The 23,965-nt window shown below is 40.0% G+C and overlaps 1 protein-coding gene across 2 annotated transcripts in view; it reads left to right on the top strand.

The window, feature by feature from the left end:
* The window catches only part of pcdh1a (protocadherin 1a), a 139,490-nt gene that overhangs the window by 84,045 nt on the left and 31,480 nt on the right, over window positions 1-23,965 (top strand). For both annotated transcript variants that reach the window (XM_015961122.3, XM_070555740.1), the window contains exon 4: window positions 20,198-20,417. In XM_015961122.3, the coding sequence (XP_015816608.3) occupies window positions 20,198-20,417 (220 nt within the window). The remainder of the gene's footprint in view (window positions 1-20,197; window positions 20,418-23,965) is intronic.

The following is a 23,965-nucleotide window of genomic DNA, read 5'->3' as shown; positions in this document are numbered from 1 at the left end:
ATAGGGCCATCTGAGCAGGGAGTGAGGTGGTGGGGGCTCCAAGCCTATATTTTCCTTGGTCCTCAAATGGCCCTGGATGTGGGACTGACTTCTGGGGTCATCTGATCCTATCACATGTATAAATATTAACTACTTATATATTATTGCTTTTCACTGGTAAAAATGTGTATTGAGGATAAATCTACCTACTTTTTTTCTTTCAAGCACTTTGTTTTGTTTTCTTGATTTTACTTGCATAATTTCCTGCCCTTTCTCTCTCTAACCTTCCTGCATGCTGCATGTTTTCTCCGCCTTCCAGAAAAACTGTAAACTAGATTTCCTACCTTCTAACTAATCAGCCAAAGGGATCTACCGAATGCAAAAAAAAAAAAAAAAAAAGCTTAATATGCGCTGCGCTCCAGCAGCAATGAGTTGAAATCACCGGGGCACAGATTATGAACTCAGCTGAAAAGTACATGAAGTACCAGAGAATATGGGCTGATATAAACGATCGCAAACAGATTACTTTGTTTTGGTGGAGCGATTTCGTGAATATAACAGCGGCCGCGTGCAGGGTGCAGCTGGAGTATTTGAGCCATTACCGCTGTGTCCTCTCTGCTCATAGAATGCCCGCAAAGCTGAGTCCATAAATGACGTCATATATGTAGATACAGGATCTTTTTTCAGGCTTCCTGCAATTTGAATTTTTAGGAAACCCACGTCTTGATTCTGGGTTTAAAAATGCATTGTAATTACTGCATTACTGACAATTGTACCGAGTAAATATTACCATTTTCTTTCCCTGTAATGCCTTACATTACCACATTACAGCAAAAAGCAAAGCATTACAGTAATTAATTACTTTTGTACCACGTTACTCCCAACACTGTTAATTGTGTAATATTCAAACAGAAAACAGATGGAAAGCCTCAACTACCCCAGTGTGTTTCGAGGCAATTCAGGAGCTAAACGGTGGTGAGAGAATACGGCTCCTCTGTGTGAATTTTTGAGCATGGAAACTTGTTGTGCACACTAAAAGAAAAGCTTTTTATCACACAAATGGAAAGAAAATATGCTAAAAACCTAATGTTGCTTCTTTTAAACAGCTCTGAGCATCTCTTTGTGTGGCTTGTATGCTGGTGAACATATTTTTCTATATATGAAGTGACTCCGCTGCACTCCTGCTCCTTTGTCAGAACAAATGACTGTACCACCAGTGCAGTCTTGGCACGCCTCAATATTACCAAATGAGTGCAGGAAAGGGGGGACATTTTTCTTCACTCAAGTTTGCAAGCAAGACTTGTGCTGGGAAGAAGATTACTTTTATTTTTTGTGCTTTGCATACTTTCATCAGCCGCTAAAGGATCATCATTTGGTTCAAATCAGGTCAGTGAAGGTGAGAGAGATTTCAGAGGTAGCTGTAGTGGTGGGAATGCATCCTTGCTGGAGAATGCCCTAAAGCGGACTGCAGTGAACCAACCAGAATCGTTTTACACACCGACTTGAAATGTGCTCTAATGGCGAGAAATGTTCTTATAATGGGGAAGGAGAAGAAGGAAAAAAAAAGACATCCATAACTCATCATGGGACAGAGAGGCTGACGGAGAGCTTTTTGTTGGAGGGTGATGCATTCACCCCAACACTCCCACATCCTGTCTCACAGAATTGCATGAACAGTCAGATTTGTCATTAGATGTGGCAGCTATGTTCACACTTGGTAGGTCTTGCTGCAGTGCTTTTACTGTGAAAACATTATGGTATTTCAAGGCCAGTGCTTTCATTGAAATGAAATTCTTGAGGTTAAAGGAAAAGAAAGAGCACTCCTGAACGGGCGCAGACACTGAAGAATATAAATCCAGTCTTGCTTATCTAGATTATTAGGGTCGGTGCGATTGTTTCCTAATGCAATCATTCCAGTCTTTTCTCCATTTACAGTACGTGAACAAAGGGCTGCCGGCCTTTCTCCAACCCCTCAACTCAACCCCTCCCCTGTCTGATCACTTCATCCTCCACCCAAACCCATGCTGACTCTTCTGCAACCAACCCACCCCCCCACCACCTCCTGCTTATATCGACCCCCCGCCCCCCGTGTCCCCTAGTTTTCTGGTAGCTGTGTCTCTTTGATAATCCAAGACTCTTTGAAGACTCCAATTCCACGCTGCTTGCCTCGGAGCTATTGCACCTACAAAAACAACTCAGTGTGTGTGTGTGTGTGTGTGTGTGTGTGTGTGTGTGTGTGTGTGTGTGTGTGTGTGTGTGTGTGTGTGTGTGTGTGTGTGTGTGTGTGTGTGTGCACGCGTGCATGTGTGCAGAGGAAGAAGGAGCAGTAGATGGGATTAGAATGGGGACATAATGGTGATACGGGAAATAAAAGCAGTTCCATATGAATTTCCTTTGCAACTGCTTTAGTCTTTATGGTTTTATGCTTGCTGCGTACACTGAGAGGTGCACTTCTTCATTGTCATATTTGTTGGTGCAGCTCATTTTTTCTGTGCCTTCAGAGGCAGCAGCTCATTGATTCCTGCACACACGCCAAAATGCCAGAGCCGGGATGTACTCACAAACACTTTAACTGAATAGAAACACTATATCGCACACCAGGCTGACTCTCCCAGACCAGAATTTGCACAAATTGTACGTGAAACTTGTTACAGCTTGAACACGATATTAAAGTTTTCTGCTTGTCCTCTTAGATCTTAGCAACGATTCCTCTGTTTCTGTCAGATGCTGCAAAGAGGTAATTGGAAGAAATTTGTCAGGTAAACTTAAAATGCCACTCTGATCAAAATTAGTATTTACCAAGCCCTTTTTTTCTCCACTTCACTTCATCGCTTACCTTTCTCAGAGTGTGGCTGCTCTGTGATTCCACCTCCCGTTTCTCCATTGTCTCAGGATCAAACTGTGGGGCTTCTTCTCTCGTCTCCAGCCCTCCCTCTTTGTCTCTGTCGTTCTGCCTCTCTTTGGCAGAGGAGCTTGCCATTGGGATTTAGGAGAAATTGAATTGAATTATGAAGGAATTTCTCTGCAGTACGATTGGCATCATTTCCTCTGCACAATAGAACATCATTCTCATATCTTTCAGTGTGGGGGAATGAAAATAGGCCGTGCACCATTCTTTCACTCATCCCTTTAAATTGAATTTTTCATATCACAGGGACACTGAGACATCACCCGTTTCCCTTTAACATGGGCAGAAAACCCATTTCATAATATGGGAGAGACACACAACTGTGAATCAGTGAGGAAAAAAAAAGTCGAGGCCCCCAGCACCAGTACACATATGATATAGATAAACTCAGTGTTGATAAACAGGACCTTGTGAGTCACCTGCAGCTTGACAAGTTGGGGTTATGCCAGAGGACTACAATAGCCATCCAACTTGACACGATATTTTCACCTTTGTTTTTCACCATCTGTTTCTGTTGGACACGTATAGCCCACCAGCTGAAGCCTCTGTAATACTGTAATTAGGAGAGAAGACAATGCTTTTTGATTGTTACTACAAAAGCTGTAATTTCCTCTTTCAAATTGTGCACATGATGTAGTCAGAGAAGCAACTGGACAACCATTGGTATCAGATTCTTAGAACATGAAAACGCTGAGCAAGAATACCACAATTTTATGGTATTAAACACAAGAATATACTGGAACATTAATTTGCTGCCGTTTGAAAAGCATGTATTAAACTACCATCACTACTACTGCTTAAAGCTGCCATCCGGAGTTGTCCCCTTTGAGGACTAAGCAATAGCATTAGACTTACATACAGACGTTAATCACAGAGCATGCTTGAGCAGAGGAGCTTGCCATTGGGATTTTTGCACATTTTAAATATATTTTTAAACATTTTCTAAATGTTTTTTTATATTTTTACATTTTTTGTTTTTGTGAAGCGCCTCGTGATTTTTGTCTTGAGAGGCGCTATAGAAAGGATATTTTCTTCTTCTTCTTCTTCTTCATTTAAGGAAGTACCTCGGTTGATGCAGGTTGGTGACTTTTTTGTGGACAAGTCTTTACAATATAAAAACACAAAATAATGTGAGCATAATAATTGTAAAAGAATGTGTCTTACCTCTGTTTTGTTGGCTAGAGGAGTGCTTTCATGAACAAGAGGCATTGCTTTCAGCCTTAAATACGTAAGGTCATAACGTGATATGCTGGTCAGCCACTAGATGGTGCCATCAGACATGGCCGATTGTACATCTGTCATCAATTGTTTCCTAGCTCAGTGTTCATTTACTAGAGCGCTAGTAATGTATTTTTTTATTACTTACACAAAGATGATTCTAAAGGATCATGTTAAGTGAAAATACTGAAATATTTCTGTAATTTTGTTTGTCGTGACTACATGTTTTATCTTAGCTAGCTGTTCTTAGCGGGGTTGTTTCCATGAGTTTAGTTGAGTGATCTACTGTCTTTTACTATTGTTCAGGTCTGTTTATTTTTGCTTTATTTCAATATATAATATTGGTATGATGCTGTTGCATTGCAGAGTTTCACTTAAAAAAAAAGATACAAAAACTAAATAATGGTATAGCTTTTCACTACTTTCCCACACTCAAGAAATCCAAGCCGGTGAGCAAACAAAGAGACGTTGGAATGTGCTAGCAATAAAAAAATAATAAATAAAACTACAACAATTAGCAAAGACTTTGGTGACCGGTCAATCAATATGCATTTACAAATGCCTATGAACACTATGCAGAAAAGCTTATGTAGCTGAACTAGTTGTGTATCTCTTACTTTTCTAAGACAGATGCTAAGCTAGGCTAAACTACACATAAAACCAGTAGCAAGGCATTAAGAGTCCACATACCATACTGCAGCGTAAATATTTCCAAGCGTCCATCCATTTCCAGCAGAATATACAAAAGAAAAGATTTATCATTTACACTATAAACAAAATAAAAAAAATACTTAAAATGCATTAGTAAATTATTTCCAAACTCATCATGTTTTCTTTTAATAACAATGAACCTTGGCGTTCTTAGACAAATATTTTTGATAAATAATTCTATGCTGTTCAGTTTCTATGCCACTTTTATCACTCACTTTGGATACCTTATAAAGGTAAACTCTTAATAAAAAGTCACAGTACAATAAAAAAAAACAAGGAATGATTACCAGCTTCTTGAAAATGGCCATGTTTCCTTAGATGAACAGTGTTTTATAACAGTTTTAAAACCACCCATCATGCCTTTTATGTGGCTGCAAATTAATTATTAAAATGTTTAGTAAATATTAATTATTTATTTGTAAGGGCTGTCTTATTATAAAGTCATGCATGACATTTAAACCATATAATCAAAAGCATTAAATTTTTTAACACTGTGCCATACTGCCTCGTGAGTTGTGATTTCAATAAATCTTCCCTAATCCTAACCCTAAAATGCTTGTTTTGCTTTCTTTTTAACATAGAAACCTTTAAATTTAGTGTTTTGTCTGCCTCAAAGCCTCAGCTCACACAACTCATGTGTGTAATAAAACATTTAACTGAAAACATTTGCTAAGACTGTAAACAAACACATAGTTTTGGAGGAGAAAAGATTTTGCTTAATTTTTAAATTGATTAAAGAAAATGTTGAGTGTTAAATTTAGATTTAATCATTTAATGCAAGTAGGATTTACTTCACTACACCAGTGTAGCACATGCAACAATATGGATTACTAGACTGATTAAAAGGATTATTTCAAAGATTAAATTAAAGATTAATTCAAAGACATGATGCAATAGTTGACTGTGATGCAGATATATTTTTGCAAGCAGCAAGAAAAGATGCAATCAGAGTAGCATAAAACCAAAATCATTTTGTTTTCATGCCTCCAGGCTTGGATATTTTGCTTTAAATATAAAATTGTCTAGAAGGAAAATGTGAAAATTGTGTAAATATCATAGGGTGTTTTTCTGAATAATAATGACTGACTTGCTCAAATGGAAACAAGCAAAAAGCAGATACTCAAACATGACACACATGTATGCCTTGATTACTCAAAGTGGTCGACAAGATGGAAGAGCTTGCACCATCTGCACAAGTTCCAGTAGGCCTGTACAGCTACACTGCTAATCAGTGAGGTTTGGCTGGGTGACAGTGCACCTGATGGCAGCGAGGGCTCAGATAACTCCATGGCAGCCTGAATGAAGAGGAAACTCAGTGCAACTTGAGAGTGTGGCAGTAGTTGGAAACCTGCTATCCCAACAGGGATTAGTGGCGCAAATCAGCAGTTGTAAGAGAAATGCTAGTCACCAAGATGTTATCCAGTCTTCTTCAGCACAGATTTTTGCCAAATTCCTGTCTTCACAGAAAGCAGGATTTTAAACTGGAAGATCGACTTTCATGAATTTGGCTAAAATTTTGTTCTTTGATGAAATATTTTATTTTCTCTCTCTCACACACACACACACACACACACACACACACACACACACACACGCACGCACGCTCGCGCACACACACACACACACACACACACACACACACACACACACACCAATATGCAAATCCAAGTTTACCTTATGGTTGTCCATAAAAATCTCAAATTGAAAGCATAATAATGACTTTCTCAGTGGTCTAGTGGTAGTGGGTCCACCCTGAGCGTGGGATATCGGGGTTCAAATCTCGGTTGAGTCATACCAAAGACTTTAACAATGGTACCCAATGCCTCCCTACTTGACAATCAGCTTTAAGGTGTTTGTTTGGGATGTTAAACCACCAAATGGTTCTCGAGTGCAGCCACAGCTGCAGCTCACCGCTCCCCACGGAGATGTGTTAGATATGGAGATGAATTTCCCCAGTTTGTGATGATGACTAATGGGAGTTTGTGTCTCCCACTTCTCCATACTACTGGTTGGAAGTGGAAATACAACTGTCGTAAACAACCCTTCCTGGCCCTCATTTATCAAACATTCACAGAAACTGCTATCCTTTATTTTGGTGACCAGAACAGTAAACAGCTTTTACCATAAAGCAGGTAGAGACCTCCTACCCGAACCACAAAACTGTTAAAGGGATACAATTCTGTCTTAGTTGGTTCCATTCACTTACGTAGTTTTATGCTAAGCTAAAGCTAAAAGAGTACTGCCGGATCAGGAGAATGACTCGGCTGGTTACTAATTGTTTTTCCTACTTCTCTAACTATGGGGACTATAGCAGCAAACATAATTTTACTTTGGAGTGGATTTTCGATTTAAATGCAGTTTCTGGTCAGCAGAGAGCTAGAGTGCAGTTCAATGTGAAAAGGCTCAATGTTTATGGCTGAAGAATCACTGAAACCAGGTTCACAGCAATAGCTTAGAGTGTTGGAAACTCTTTAGTTTGGCTTTAAAGAGACATTGTTTAGTTTTTACCATTAATTTCTGGAAATATCCATCAAAATGTTTTTGAAATTTGAATATATGCCCAGTCGTAGAAAAATATTGGCGCCTTTGTAACATATAACCATAAAAATCAGGTCTAAAATACATGGGAGCGGGTCTAAGTCTCTGGGCGACGCCATATTAGATGCCATGTTTCCTTCTACAGGAGCCCATGAGGACAACACGCATTTACTGATTTGTAACAAATGGTTAAAAAACGTCTGTCATTCCTAAATATTGTTGTTTTACACATGTACCTCTTCGCTTGTTGCCAGTGATGAAAGGGAGTCTGATGTACTTGTTATTTAGCAAAAGTTTGCACTCCCCAGGGCTTTTGACCCCAATGGACATCCGTTGGTAAGGTCTTACTCCACCATACAAATACTGCTTGCTTGCAACGATTTAAGTATCTACGGCCTCCTATCACCAGAAAAAATGCACACTGTTACTTTAAGTTGTTACTTTTTACTCCATCTAAATCACCATTTGCAGTTATTGCATTTTATCATTTTCACCTCAATAAGCTGCTTTAATTTCAAGCTAAGTTATGAAATCATGTTGTGTCTCATTAATTTTGTATCAGGTAAGCTTTGTCTGATAAAATCAACAATTTTCTCAAACAACTGTGATCAGGTTTCAATGATTAACTGAACTAGAGATACCAATGTATTATCTTTTTTGAGTTAGCTTCTGTGAGTCAGTGACGGACCAATGGAATATTGATATAAACCCATGCCAATTTCTGTTACAAATGAGCACACTTCTTATTATTACACATTGCATTAAAATTTTTCTTTGCTGCATTTCCTTTCTGAACACAATGACCTTGCAGTTCTAAATGTTGTTTTGTAGAATCCAAGGAAAGCCTTTTAGATGATAATTTTGAGGTTGTCATTTATTTCACTGCCCACACACAGACATGTTTTTTTTTCTTTTTTATGTCAGTACAGCTTAAAAAACATGGCATGGTGTGATGTCTTTTGGTTCTGTTCTACTTTAATCTAGCTTGTTTTTATGGATTAATTTTACACCTCATTCTTACTTCCTGTTTTGTTTAATAGTGCATTTGTTGCTTTCTTTCCCATTTCCTCCCACTCCCCCATTTTTGTTTGTAATTCAAACACCATTACTGTCCTTGGATTACCTTGTCCGTGTTGTCTTCACACATGTTGGGGTACTTGTAGCAGTACCTAGAATATATATGTTAAGCTAATTAGCCATCCTATGTATTTTGTCAACTTTCATTGTGTGGTTCGTTTAAAACACAGAAAAGATGATTGTTCTTCGCCTTGTCTTGCTAATGTTTTGGCTAATTACTATAGCCATCATCAGAGTTCTGCTGATGTTGATGGAGTTTCACTTCCTTCTCCATTTGTAATCAGATGAAACCTTAGCTAAACAAGTTAAAGAACAACTGCTCTTTTCTGTGTTTTAAAAGAACCAAGCAATGCAAGCTAATTAGCCATCAAAAGATAAACTTGGACATAAAGCTAATCAGCAGCAATAGCTAAAATCATGAGTGGTTCAAGCAAAGGACCAGCTTGGCTTCCAATTAAACCTACTTCAAAACAATAATTCCATTCACAGCATGGAAGGTAACACACACTTTATTTCATTTGTTTTGGAGCAGAACTCAAGAGACAATACTACAGTTTAAGTAGTGTTGTTCTTAGCTATAGATACATGGAACTTGCTTTAAAGGTGTCTTTCAACTAGTTGTACTCAGGAGTCCCTTAGTATCTCTTTGTCCATAATGTGCATGAGCATGTATGTGTATACATTTGTATATGCGTGTGTGTGTGTGTGTGTGTGTGTGTGTGTGTGTGTGTGTGTGTGTGTGTGTGTGTATGTGTGTCATAATGGTGATACTTGGAAAGTTAGGATATTTTGAGCTGGTACTGATTAATTATTTGTGAACCCTTGCCCTCTCAGAACAAGGTTGGATCTCTGTAAAATGTCTCCGTTTGAAGGCAGTTACAATCCTTGCTCAGACTGTGTCAGGGTGCAACTCATTTACACAGACTGCAAAACAGATGCAGACCAGAATATGTGCGGCTTTCGGACGGACTGCCATTTACACTGACTGCAGATCATGTGCTGAATGTTTAAATGCTCCAGCAAGTTCCTTGTGAGTTTAGGAGAGTTCACGCGATACTATAACTTGTGTAGAGAGGAGCTGGTAAACAAAAGCCACACTCGTCTTCTCGAACAATCGTGATGTTGCAACACGGGTTTTAATTAGAAATAAAACTCATGAATCTTGCTGGCAAACTTATCACTACCTGTCTGGCTCATTTAATTTATTGTAATTTTCCAGTAAAAAGAGAAACCAATGAAAATTGTTCTGGAGCTCTGCATGGATTTGTGTCTCACCAAGGCTGGTGTAAATGCTCTGATCGGAATCAATGATTTTTGGTCTTTGAGGAAGCCACGCGGATTCCGATCTGCACTTAGTTTAAATTGTAAACGGCTTATATTAGTATAGCGCATTCTAAAGTCCTACTGCTACCTTGACTGAGATCCCCAATGCACTGCAGTTTCTCAAAACCAGTGTCAAACTATGACTCACCATTACAGATATTGGGGAACCCTCTGCCTTCCTGATACTCGCATGGAAACTTCACAAGATCATTCTTATGGATGTTTATACATTATAATGAGGTCTTCATCCAGAATGGTGAGGGCTTTTATGAACCATATAATGTGCAGATGCCAAGTTGAATAAAATAAACAAGAACAAAAACCAAAAACATGAAATGAAATCATAGAAAGATCATTTGTTTAAAAATAGACAGAAACAAGATGAACAGACATCCAAAACTTCTTTGTGAAACTTCAGAGTAAAGTTTGATCTTCCAAGTAAAATGTTCCACATCCTACCAATTAAAAGTGAGCTTCAGGTAGACGTGGCCTTTAAAAGGAAACAAGGTCATTTTGATAGAAATAACCTTTTGTCAAATTAGCTGACACTTTGATTATGTTCTGACAGTAAGACAAGAGACAAACAGGTATAGTTTGCAGAAGAAGGAAAAGGAAGAGTCAGATTGTGCTCTTCGTATTCACTAAAAACTGTTGGGTGAAAAATGACCCAATTTGGGCTGTTTTTAACTCAACTGCTGGGTCAATATTGCACCACACTGAGGAAGGAGGCAGGCAGGCAGACAGGAACATTTAAAGGGTTTTAATGAGACACGCAGGAAAATGAAACAATGAACCAACCAGACAAAATGGACTAACAGGGTTTAAATACAGGAGGAGCTGGGACCTTGGGTGATTGGGAGATGAGAGGCAGGTGGGAGCAATTAACATGAACACAGGACTGAACCGAATGGGGGGACAGGAAAGGGTGTGACACATACAATACATACAATAAACACTTCAACAATACTAAAATCTTTACAAGGCACTGCCTTGAAATTTAATTGTAAACATTATAAAATCTTCAGATCCCTTCAGGTCAAGAACCGCAACAGTGCACACTGAAATACATAATGAAAACATTCAGTGCTAAACAACAAACAGTTAAACAGTCAAGTGTCCATTTTCCAAATGCCTATTTGTTCTTTTTGCTAGCAAGTATTCTAGTTTAGTTATTCTTTATTTAACCAGAATGGTCTCATTGAGATTCAAAAACTCATTTTCAAGGGAGCCCTGGGCAAGAGGAAGCAAAGGTTAAAGTTACAAATGTTTCAGTTACACAGACATGTTATGTACTAAATTACAGAAGGCAGTTACAACACAAGGAATCCGTCTCAAGGCTTCTCAGTCTGGTTTTAAATGTAGTCAATGAGATAAACTCGGTTAATTTCCAGTTTTCCTGCAGCCTGTTAGAAGGAGCTCCAGGAGTTTTCATAAAAACAAAAACTCTTTGATTTACGTGAAAGTTATTTTTGGCTTTATAAAAGGCAATTTTCGCCAAAAAACATAACCTTTGCAAGTATGAGATGAACATATTTTAATTTACGTCAATAGTAACCAAATTTAAGACTTGGCTAAATCAATTTAAGACTTTTAAAAGATTTTTAAGGGTGCTATTTTCCTATAATCTACTTTCCCCAGCCAGGAGCGGCCTGGAGTTGTAGCTTACTCAGATGAAAGCCAAAATGGAGCCTGGCGTAAGGATTTGTTGTGGAGGATGACTGTAGCTGTAATGGTGCTCAAACCGGTTCAAACAAGCACAGCAACCCAGGTGCCGGGTCAACTAATGAACGTTGGGTTGGTCGATTTTGACCCAGCGCATGAGTTGCACAAAAATAACCTAAATCTCATACAAACAACCTAAAATGGGTAAAATATTTCATAACCCAGCAGTTGAGTAGGTGAAATAACCCAACAGTTTTTATATTGAGAGAGAAATATCTTTTGAAATGTTGGATTTTTACTTGTAGTTGCCGGTCTGCTGCATGGTAGACAATCCTTTCACAGGCAGTGCCTTAACGTATTACGAAGAGGGGAAGAATCAGCAAATTTGCAAAGCTGTGTCCTCTTTCTTCTAAAGCTTTATAAGGTTTCTGCTAACAACTAAGGGCTAACTGAAGATCTATTAGTTTTTCTTCTTAATTAAATTATTAACCTTGAAATGAGATTGTGTTTTTTTTACTTATTTATTTATTTATTTATTTGTTAATGCACTAAAGCAGCATAGATTTCCATATTGTGAAGTGTTAAATAACTAAGTGGCATCCTCTGTCTGCTTTAATTTTTTACTTGACCATGGTGTTATGCATATGGTAATGGAATAAAAGAAGAAATAATTGTTATCTAATTTGCAGCTTTGGTTTCTAACTGAATATCAATAGGCTTGAAATTACTCTGTGGCAGTGAGTTGTAGATAATATTTTTGGCAGTCTTGCAGAGGGGAAAACAGGAAACAGGGCTCTAGGTTGGCAGTGGATCTCTGCTATTTATTACAGCATTAAAATGTGTCTTGTTCCTCTAGCAAAGACACAATCCTGTTGTATCTTTCCATCTGCTTTGGGATTGCTTTCTTACAAATGAGGTCATTTTAGCCCAATTTAAATGGGGTTATGAATTCAGATGTCACTATTAATGTCTCTTCTTCCATTCGCAGCCCAGTAGCTTCTTACTCCTACAACAATGCTCAAACTATCCCATTCCCCCGCCTCCAGTCTCCTAGAATCTAATCCTTCTGCTTGTCCCCTCCAGCCAAAGCGTTGTCTGCCTCTGCCTGACCAACTCCCCCAATCCTGCTCAGCCTCCCCTTCCTTCCTTTTTTCCATTTTGCTGCATCCCTGCAGCCCCCTTCAGTCTGGCAAAGAATTTTATATATATTTTTTTAACGAATAAAAGGGAGAATCTATTTCCCATCTTTGCAGCTTCGCTAGTTATCATAACATACTGACTCTCTGGAGGCATGCCTCAGGGAGAAGTTTAAGCAAGAATCCATATTTGGACAACTAAACCCTCCCATTCATACAGTTGGAGCTTAAAAGACGGTGATTTCAACAATATTCAGTCAACAACTTTTACATTTTTTAATGCACAAATGTAATTAGCCAATCACATAACTGCACCTCTATCTATTTAGAGAGCTAAATAATAATGCATCTCCTGTTCAACCCAAAATCAGCATGAGGTAGACTTTAGTTGCATTTTGAATGTTGCAATGTTGGTGCCAGATTGTGAGGATTTCAGAAATTGCTCATCTACTGAGATTTTCACCCACAACCATTCCAAAGGTTTACAGAAAACAGCCTGAAAGGTGAAAGAAAAACACAACAAAACAGAATTTCTTGTGCGGATGGAGTTTGGATGCCAGTGTTCCGAGGAGAATGGCTACACTAGTCCGCAGAACCCCCCACAAGGTGAATAACACAACTGACACTTCAAAAGATCACAAAGGGTGACTAACCTGTCAGCTAAGAACGAGAAACCAATTCATAAATACTCACAAAATCTTGATTGAAGATTAAAAAAAAAACATAATCTGGTCTCATGAGTCTCAATTTTGGCTGCAACAAAGTCAGGTCAGACATTGGTGCAAACGACACAAAAGAATGGATCCATCTTTTCTTGTATCTACTATTTGGGCTGCTAGCGTTGGTATAATGATGTGAGGAATAGTTTACTGACACACTTTGGACTACTTTGTATGAAATGAGCATTGTTCAAACACCAAAGCCGGCCTGAACATTGTTGCTGACCAATTCCCTTTATGATCACAGTATAATGTGATGGCTACCAGGAGGATCATCGAACTTGTTCACCAAACCCCTCAGTGTTGACTGAACCAGAGTTTTTTTTAGGACTAGGTGACAGAATAAATGATACATTTTATAGTTTAATCTCTTAATTTCAAAAACGTTATAGCAGTTCATTTTAACAATATATTCATAAATCTTCCGTGTGCATTATGCAGTTTTTCACCTATTGCAGAACAAACTGCTGTCTCGTGTAGACAGGAACACTCTCAGCTCCAATATCATACAAGGTAAACTGTGAATGAACCATTGTATAAAAGTTTTTCAAATGACATGCATGAGTCATATCGACATTTTTGAGATAAAAAAAATATTCAAAATGATAACAATGTGTTTAGTGACCCCACTCACAAAATCTACTTTTTTTACTATGTATTTTTAAATGATGGCTCTCTCAACGTTGTATTTCATGGCGGAATTCATAAACTTAATTATTCAAAAATAATATTTATCTACGCTTGAGCTGCTGTTTCCATGACTTGAAAAGTGGGTGAAAATGGACAGACGGAGCATCCAGTAGTGGTCAACTCTTGAAGTTATGTAACCTGTTGGCATTATTTCCTGGTGAAAAAAATGTGGAAGTGTTAAAACAAAACTCATATTACCCTGAATGGTTTCACTGAAGATAGATGTGAAACTGGAAAAAAATGCGACACCTTTTTGATGCTATTAAGTCCACATAGATAAAAATCTCCAAGAATGTTTCCATCTCCTTGTAGAACCCATGCCAAAAGGAATTAATGCATTTTTGAAGAAACACGGGTGGTCAAGTACTAAAGAGGTGTGCGCAATAAAGGGGTAACCATGACATTGAAAAAAAAAATCACATGATTTTTTTTTTCTTGGTGGGGTGGGGGTATATTTCCTGTTTATTGTTTCTAGTTTGCACCGTAGTAATAAATCATGGACCACTCTATATAATTTATGTTCCACTGAGCTAACAGGCACACATTTATCCAGCTGAACATGTTCTCTGTGCCTTTGCACCAATCAAAGAGCATGTTTAATGAAAAATGCGGAGGGGGGTGGGGGTGGGGGGCAATATTATATAGCCTCATTTCTTTATTTGTGCACCCTGAATGCAGATAATTGTGAAAAATAAAGCATAAAAGTCACTTTTCGAATGTCTAGAAGATCTGTGGTGTTTGAAAATTTAGTCCACGTTTCTCTTTTCATTTTAGTGAAATCTAAGCTTACTTTTTTACTCAATAGCACGTGCAATTTCTAGACATGGCTAAATGCTAGTATTGTGTGTGTGTGTGTGTGTGTGTGTGTGGAGGGGGGTGCTTTCAGTGCCTCAGAATAATCTTTATTTTACTGAAAATCCAAGAGATTCATCGTTGGTTTGAAAGAAAAAAAAACTTTATGGGAAGATGAACAAGTTTCTGGAAACATCACGAAACTCACTGATGATATAGGTGTGTTGATGGCTCTTACCTAAGCTTTAAAAGCATTTCTTTTCCTTGCTGTTTGCTAGAAAAGTGGTTGAACGGTAAAAAGTGCAGGCTGGTTGTATTGATCGGAGCTGACTAGTATGGCAGTGGCAGGCCTGTTCTGCTGTATCAGTGCTTTCCTGACTTTTACGAGAGGTGCTCAGGGTGGGGGGCAGGGTTGGGGTGAGGAGTGAGGCTGCTATGCGCGTCCACTGGAAGGACTCATCTTTCTGTTGTGGATCGGTGGTGAGTAGCCATTAGTAAACTGATCTTTGGATGAGGAAATTTAATGGTCTCCTAACTGTATTTACAAGCCATTTAATTTGATAAAGGGTGTGATCTTCAATGAGTTACTGCGTGCCGTTCTGCTTCTCCTCAAGCGATCAAATTCAGGAATTCATCAGTATTTTTTATTCCTTCATTTACTTTTTTATCTTTGATCAAATCAAATCAGCCTAAAACAACAGAAGCAGGGTTTAATAACACATTCAAGTACTTGCAAAATAACGCCTGTCCCGAATTGTCTTTTCTGTACTATTTTGTTCATTAGATTAGTTTTATTCTGTCTTAGGATTTTTTAAATTGTAAAAATTTTGTCTCACTTTTTTTTTCAAGCTGGATTAAACATCAAAGCCGAGGAGGAAGAAATATTGAAATATGGTGATAGGAAGGACCTCACTGGGGCTACTGATTAGTGCACCAATCATTGTCATCAGAATTCATTTGGTTGTGACAGATTTAGAAAATGAAACTGCTGTCTGACTAATGAATACAATAACAGCAATAGCAGTTTTTTTTTCTCAAATGCTTGGTTTCAGCAACACCCTATGCTGTTTGATCATGTTTGCATCTGCATTTGTGAATGTTATATTTGCATACATAGCTTATTATGCTGTATATGCTTCATTCATTTATCTTTATTTATTTTTTCTTGTCCTGTCTGGCTGTGAAGCAAACAGAAACAATGTCTGAATGCTGGTGACAAGCCTTACAGATTTTACTCTCAGGTGGAGCATGAAAGCATCTGCTTTTAATGTCATGCCAGAAACTTAAAACTTTATTGTTATTGTTTTTTGAATGCTTTGTAATTTCGAGCGGACACGGAGACAGAGGTGAAAGAGAAAGAAACAGACAAAAGGTGTGTCAAAACAAAAGGGGGTCCTCAAAAATAAAGAATCAATGATGAACAAGAGTCTGCTTCTAGACCTGCAGACACACAATACAACAAGAGCAATCTATCACTATGTCAACCTGATGAAGAAATGTAAAATCAACATTGTTTCATTGAACAATCACACGATAATTAGTCAGTGCATTTAGTGCCAACCACAGCCTTAAGACATGTGTTGAATGCGCCCAAGTCCATAACCATGAGAGCACCATGTGAACACGCGCTTGTATATGTAAGGTTTTTCTTTAGGAGTGTCCAACAGAGAGTGTGTGGGGCAACAGGTCTGCCCCCCAAAGATGTATAGGAGATGGAGGGAGCTCCAAGTCCCAGAGATCCAGGAGCTGCCCCAGAGCTCAGGGACCCCAAGGAGACTGCAACCAGAAAAGCCCCCGCCCCCCTCGAGAGGCGCAGAGGATTGCCCTGGTGGGCCACAACCAGCAGCCAGCAGAGTCCCAGGAGATATCAGCTGCAAGCCCACAGGCCCGCCCGCAGTCTCCCACCCCCGCTGGGGACCCCACAGAGCCCAGGGACCCAGATCCCACCAGAGCCATGAACACTCAGGCAGACCAAGGCACCACACTCCACACCAGGTGTGGCAGGGGGAGGGGAGGCGAAGATGTATAGTATCAAAAGAAGTCCCAGGAGAAGGGAGGAGTCAAAGGCTCCACCTGACATATACAGTCATACACAAACATAGTCACACACTCCCTCCCTCATGCTCACACACACACATACAACCTAAGACTTACAAAAATGCATGCCGAGACACCCACTCATGCTCCCCATACACACTCTATTCACTCTGGTCCCGGTACTGCTGCACATGGGGTACAACCATTACCGGTTCCCAGAGTTTGACCCTTCCTGCTGGGGTGCCGATGAGCAGGCTCCCCCGCCCAACGCTGGGCAAAGCAACCCACCACCCAGAGCCCAACCGGACGGCCAGATCTCCGCCCTAGCCTCCAGCCCCAGGAAGCCAAGCGACAACAGAGGTGTGCTAAGACCCCTAGTCTCCCTCTGCCTGCTCTAATATAGTGTTAGTGCATGTTGATGAGGTGTATTCCATGGCTGTGGTGAGCTGGCAGTGCGGCATCATCTGTCCTACGCCAGCTGATGCCACCACACCACCCCACTTGCACCCACAGCCCTCAGTGTCTAAGTGCAGTTTAAAATTGGAAATGGGCACTGGCACTCGGGATGAGGCTGAAAAATCCCCCTGCCAAATGCTGTTGTATGCGCTCACTCCCAAGGCCCTAAGTGTGTGCTTGTGTGGAATGTTGTTGGTGGAAGTGTTTAAGGTGCAAATAAAATAGGGAGGCAGGTTGCCACAGGAATGTGGAAATGGGGTCTATACCCGCACCCCCTGACTTGTCCAACCCCCAAGGCCCTATGTGCATGATTGTATGATGATGTGAGGGAGCAGGAGGAGAAAAATGTGTTGGGATGTGGAGGAATGACTGGTTGAACTTAAGCCCTCTAGGGAGCCAACTGCCCCACTGGCCCCAATAAGCACATCTGTTGCCAAAATGCCACTCGTGGCATGGAGACCCCAGCCCATCTTGCCAGGGCCCAAAGCAGCAGCATCATAGAGCCTCATGGAGTCCGAGGGCACCAACTCAGCCCCACTTCAGCAGAATATTTACTCCCATCCCTACATTTGCACAACTTCCAGAATATATAAGACATAGGGCATCCAGGTAAGGTTGGGCTCTGCCCCTCCTGGACATCCCCCTCCCCTGTGATGGAACAGTAGAGGAGCCAAGGTCTACCCGAGGCCCCTGAGCCCAGGCCAGGCACTGCCGCATGTTCCTGCCTTCTTCCCAGCAGCATACATGTCAGGACCCGACTCCCAAGGCCTCGCCCAGATCCCCACACGGGGCCTGCCAACCCCAACCCCACAACCCGAGCCCCCAGGCCCCCACCCAGACCCACTCAGGGGCAATGCAGCTGCCAGGCAGCGACCCATGGCCACCACCAAGACTCCCAAGGGGCCCCACTAACAACCGTCAGTAGTCCACCCCCCGAGGCAACGCAAGCACCTCCAGAGGGGGGCAGCAGCCCTCCAGTCCCAGACACCCCCAATGAACCCACCCCCAGGGAATGTCCGGATACCCCAAACTCAGACCCTCACCCCATCACCCACATCATCCTGCAGGACAATATCAATGATCCCCCATCATCACTTCATTATATATATGTATGTTTCATTCATAAAGTCTGGGTCTAGCCAGATGGTAAACTTTAAATAGCTAAATCAAGCACATGGTACTTATGCATTATTTCTAATTAAACAGAAAACCTTTATGTTGTTTCTTGAACATAAATACAGCAAATTAATCTCTAAGTTCAGCAACAGCTGCTTATTGTTATAGACAGAACTATGCAGAAGTCACGAGTCATCCTTCACTGTTCTATACTTGAAGGACACACATTTTCTTCAGTTCAAAGACAAAAGGAAGATACATTTTGTGTTGTTTTTTAGCTATTTCGCATACCAGCAAACACAAAAATGACTATAAACTGGTCAGTTTTGCAATTATTGATCTGCAGTTGGATGTGTTAGTAGTTCAAAGTCCTCCCAGGCACAAAGTCCAAGAGCGGCTAACTGCACACACACTTAAAGAGCAAGTTACCCCCCTTCTAAACTCTTACTCATCGCCTCGTCACGTCACCTGTCGGACCAAGAGGAGGGCAACCCCCCCCCCCCCCCCACCAACACCCACACACCCTCCAGCGCATGTTCTCTGAGTTTCTCTGTTGGAGAAACAAGCCAGTAACAAGTACACGCACCATTCAGCTGGAGAAGTGCCCTGGCAAAGAAACAACAGCACATTTCATAGTCGGAGGAATGCTCTCCACCTCCTTCACCAGAAGAAAGGAAGGTATTTTACAAAGGAGCTGAGCAGCTTTGAGCCAGCCGGAGACGTAGCTGAGTGGCTGTAGTGCAGTGCGATGCAGCCATGTAATATGGTTCCAGATACGTCACAGGGTTGCTCTTAGCCAACAGCATGGCTAATTCAAAGTCAAACTTTGTGCAGACCTTTGCCCTGAAGAGGGCGCTACACTGACAAAGTCAGGCAGAATATTTAAATTTTAATTAAGATCCACTAAATAGCCCATTTAATTACTACACATGTCTACAGCAATAATAAAAACTCATGTGTACAGTTCATCAGCAAAATAAGGTTTATTTGAGGGTGACTTGCTCTTGAAAAAAACTGTTCAAATTAGATATTTGTCTGCTGGCAAAACATGAAATACAGCATGGTTTTGAAAGGAAGCCTTTTGAGCTTCCATGTTGGTCCCTGCTACCTCAATAAACACTCCAAACATGAAAAAAAGCTATCTATCTATATTCTGTCTGTCTTTGGACTTAGCCTGAAATAATGTGTTAGAAACGGCCCTCATTGTGACATCACAATAAGGGAAATTAGCATAGATCCCTTAAAACATTACAAGAAAGTTTGCATCTTTGAAAATCTTTTCTTATTTAAAGCTGTTTAAGGATTAGCGCTGTAATGAGTATACTTGCTTTTCTGGCCTCATGTATACTCAATGTTCTGATCATTTTGTTTTTCTAGTTGTTTTGTTTAGATAAGATGGCACCAATATCCTGTTCAAATGTTGGCTCTTATTTGCTCATCTAGGTCTAATAATTGTAATATGGAACGCTTTGTACTTTAGTTGGAATTTATTCATCCCTCCTGGTGCCGTTTTGCTCATTTTTATTACTGAAATACATAACCTCATTCTCTCTACACATTTCTACCTTATGTAATATTCAGAAAAATAATAGTGCAAAAGACTGTTTAATAATTTAAAAAGTGTTTAATATTTTATATTATTTTCTAACTTGTGGATTGTGAGTTTTATAGAGACCGAGGGATTTGGGCTAATCTTAAATTTCTGCACTTCACGTTGTAACATTTACAACTGAGGACCCATCAGCAACAAAAGAACATGTAATTGGAAAATATAGTTGGGGCCAAAAAGTATTTGTTGATGTTGAAAAAGGTCTTTTGATGTCTGTTTTTTTCAGCCTCCCCATCGCCGAGTGACCTTTTCCACCGCCAACCCAGTGCAGGACCTGCAGGATGCCTCTCAGCACAGCTACTATGACAGCGGCTTGGAGGAATCTGAGACTCCCAGCAGCAAATCATCATCTGGCCCTCGTATCGGACCCCTCACCCTGCCCGAGGACCATTATGAGAGAACCACCCCGGATGGCAGCATCGGTGAAACAGAACACCCAGAGAATGGTATGCTGACAGTCTGGTCTCATTATAACATGTATGAATATGTATCTTAATGTAAATATTTCTAATTGGTTGTGTTAGTGTGTGTGTATGTGTGTGTGTGTGTGTGTGTGTGTGTGTGTGTGTGTGTGTGTGTGTGTGTGTGCGTGCGTGCGTGCATGCGTGCGTGCGCGCGCATGTGTGTGTGTGTGTGAGAGAGATTTGGTTATAGAGACATCCGTTTTCTCCTGTGGTCATTTCAGAATGGAGACATCTTGTCACCTGTGGCGTTGACTTACTGTTCTCATTGACTGTGTGAAATATTATTGGTTTTTAAGCACATTTGTGCTTGTGTGAATGTGTGTGTGTGAGTGTGTGTATGTGTGAGGGGGTGATGTTAGCTGTGCCTCTCTTCCCCTCATCAGTAGGTCCTCTGTCAGACATCCTTAATGACCCTCTCTCACAAGAACGCTAATTAAAAAAGCTCAACTAATGGAGCATTTGCCCTCTAAATAAATCTGAAGCACTAGGTCTGAGCAGACAATACTGTGTTTGCTGCAAGCATTCCTTTTGCCTCTAGGTGATCATGAGTTAAAACAACTGCTTAGATGTGCAGGTCTAAAGGAGGTCCATTTTCCAGGGCCTGCTATGAATAGTTGTCATTTAGTTACTATTTTAAAAGAACACTCTTAAAAATGCCCCCGTTGTTGTAGTCAGGCCTGCCAGACTCGTCCTCTCTCTGTTCTGCATAGAGGAGAAGTCTGAATACTTAAGAGGCAGAGAGCACCATGAGGGGTGGGACTAGCCTGTTCAAAAATAACCAATCAGAAAAAGGTGTAAATGACAACTGTACCGCACAATGCTGTAGTTTTTTAGCTGTAGTCAAATATGGCGTCTGGCGATGGCACAAACATCTTTCTTTAGAAGAAAGGCTTTAGCGCTTCTTCTTTTTGTGGTTTTAAAGATGTGCCCAGGTCATTTAGAACAGAGAAAGGAGCCTCAGCGACTTCTGCTTAAACTAATGCCGTTTATGAGAAACTGAGCGTCGCAGGGTGTGACGTATGCTGCTCAGCACTGATTGGCTCGTTAGCCAGCCCCTTTGCTTCCCATAAGGAAGCACTGGCATGGCTGGCCAGGCGACCAATCCCGTCCTTTTGACTTTATTTCATTGCTGTACAAAATATAATATAAAATCAAACACAAACTCATTTTTCAGCACAGGAAATTATTGAACAATTATATAAACAATAACTATAAAAACATAATGCAGCTGCTCCAAAATGGAATTTTTAAACAATAATCAACTTGAATGTCAGCTATTTATTTATTTAGTTATTTATTTTTCATTGCACTGCACCACCACATGAATTTTGACTCCTACGTTTCTGTACGATAAGAACGTGTAATTGACTAGGCAACGCTGTACCTCAACTTTGCAAGAATAATTTACATTTTCAGACTACTACAATTTTTTTTTGTTGCATTTAGTGTGTGTTGTATTTTTCTTGGGCCACATTAGTGACTGTTCACATAAAAATACCAACTTACATTTCTAGATGACTCTTGCTAAACATTTTTGCTATAAAACAAATTGTGACAGTTCACTACTCAATCCGATAATTATAATGTGAAATGTGTGAAACTGATAGCAATTAACAAACTGATAGCAGTTAACAAGTGTTCAAAGCTAATTAAATTTCATAATACTTAAATGAAGTCTGGCTCAGACATTTTAGGGGACTTATCAGTGGAAATATGGCGACAGCTAACATTTCACCTGTGCAGTGCCAAATTCACTTAGCACGTTTTAAGGAACGTGTTTGGAATCCAAGAGTTTGGATCCATCCTTGCATTTAAACTTGGTGAGTAAATCTGTCATAGCAGGGATGAAATGCTAGCTGACGCCATTGTGTTTCCAGTGGTCCATCCCTAAAATGTCCAGGTGACGCAAATGACAGGTAAAGAACAAACACACTCAAGGGTAACGGTATCTTATTTAAAATGTAAGTCATGAGATTAATAGTTACTGGTAAAAGTTATAGTTACCGTAAAATAATGAGCTACCCCCTACACGGTTAATGACATCAACTTTCCTAATGAGTTGTCATTGGCAAATCTAGTCATCACATATTTTTCTTTATGAATAAATGGTTTTAATTCCATTAACAACTGAAATAGCAACAGTTTTCCGTCACACCACTAATCTATGCTCTGTATTTCAGCAGCATGCTCTAGTCATGTGTCAGCTACATCCAAGCTAGTTTTAAACCTACCATGGCAAATTAAGCAGATCTTGCATTAACCGCCACCTTGAATAAGCCAAACATGTAGAGGAATGCTAGAATTTCAAACTAACAAATAGCACAATGTTGCGTCCATGCTTTTCAAGTTTCTTTAGCTTTCCACCACAATATTCTTTGAATAAAGCATATATTGAGTCACCTTTTTTTTAGCTGATATTATAAAAAGAACAAAAAAACTGCAACAGGCCAGGCATTGGTAGTAAAAAGTATGGACACTGAAGGCAACATTGTGGAGCTGCTGTTTGCATTGAAACGGTATGACTTACAAATGTAATAATAGACCTCCAGGAATGGCATCAGAAAAAGTGACTAGTTAAAGTTGAGTTGTTTCATGCATGACAGGAACTAAATTCTCACTTTTGTAGTGGGAATTTAAAAAAAAATTTGATGCTATGTCCAATCTAATTATTCATTCATCCAACCATATATCCTCTGAAACACTTACTCACCAGTAGGCTTAGTCCACCAATGGGGAGCTGGTATTTAATTCCTGCTGTCATCAGGTGAGGAGCAGGGGACACCCTGGACAGATTGCCAGTCCTTCACAGGGCCACACAGAAACAAACACGTCACACACTCGCTCTCACCATGGTACAGTTTAGTCTTCAGTACTTCACACATGTACGGTCTTTCTTTGTGGGAGGATACTGAAGTACCTGGAAAAAAACATCGAGAATAAATGCAAGCTCCCCACAGAGAGGCTTTAGCTGGGATTCAACCCTTCAACCATCTCTATACCAACTGTGGCATCATGCAGCCCCAATTTAATAATATATAATATTAACAGTTTAGTATCCAGAACACTCAAAGCAGAAATTAGCCCCTTTTTTGGATTATTTTGATTATTTCCTGATCAGTCATAACTAAGAAGCAGCACATGTGAACATAGATGACATTTGCGATGTGTGGAATACCAATGCTAATGTCGTTGCCATTGGAAATGTGCATGGCTAGTCTTACTTTAAAAAGCAACAATGTATTTTGTGATCAACAAAAAAATTCCAAAACACCTAAATCAATATTTTTAGAATAATCAACGAGTCAATTATTCTGATTATTTAGTAATTAATATAAAAAATCATGAACCTATCATATAATTGTGCGTCATAATAACAATTCTGCTCAAACGGCTAAATCGAATATCTGTTTTGTTACATTATGATAAATGATTCAGTTATGACAACGTTAAAAAAAGTCACTTTCGAGGCGTTTGTACATGCAGGTATTTCAGTGCTTCCTAGGAACATCTCACCCTTCTCATTATAACTG

Source organism: Nothobranchius furzeri, chromosome 10 (assembly GCF_043380555.1).
Source record: "Nothobranchius furzeri strain GRZ-AD chromosome 10, NfurGRZ-RIMD1, whole genome shotgun sequence".
Classification (NCBI taxonomy): Eukaryota; Metazoa; Chordata; class Actinopteri; order Cyprinodontiformes; family Nothobranchiidae; genus Nothobranchius; species Nothobranchius furzeri.
This window is presented reverse-complemented; position numbering and strand designations above follow the sequence as displayed.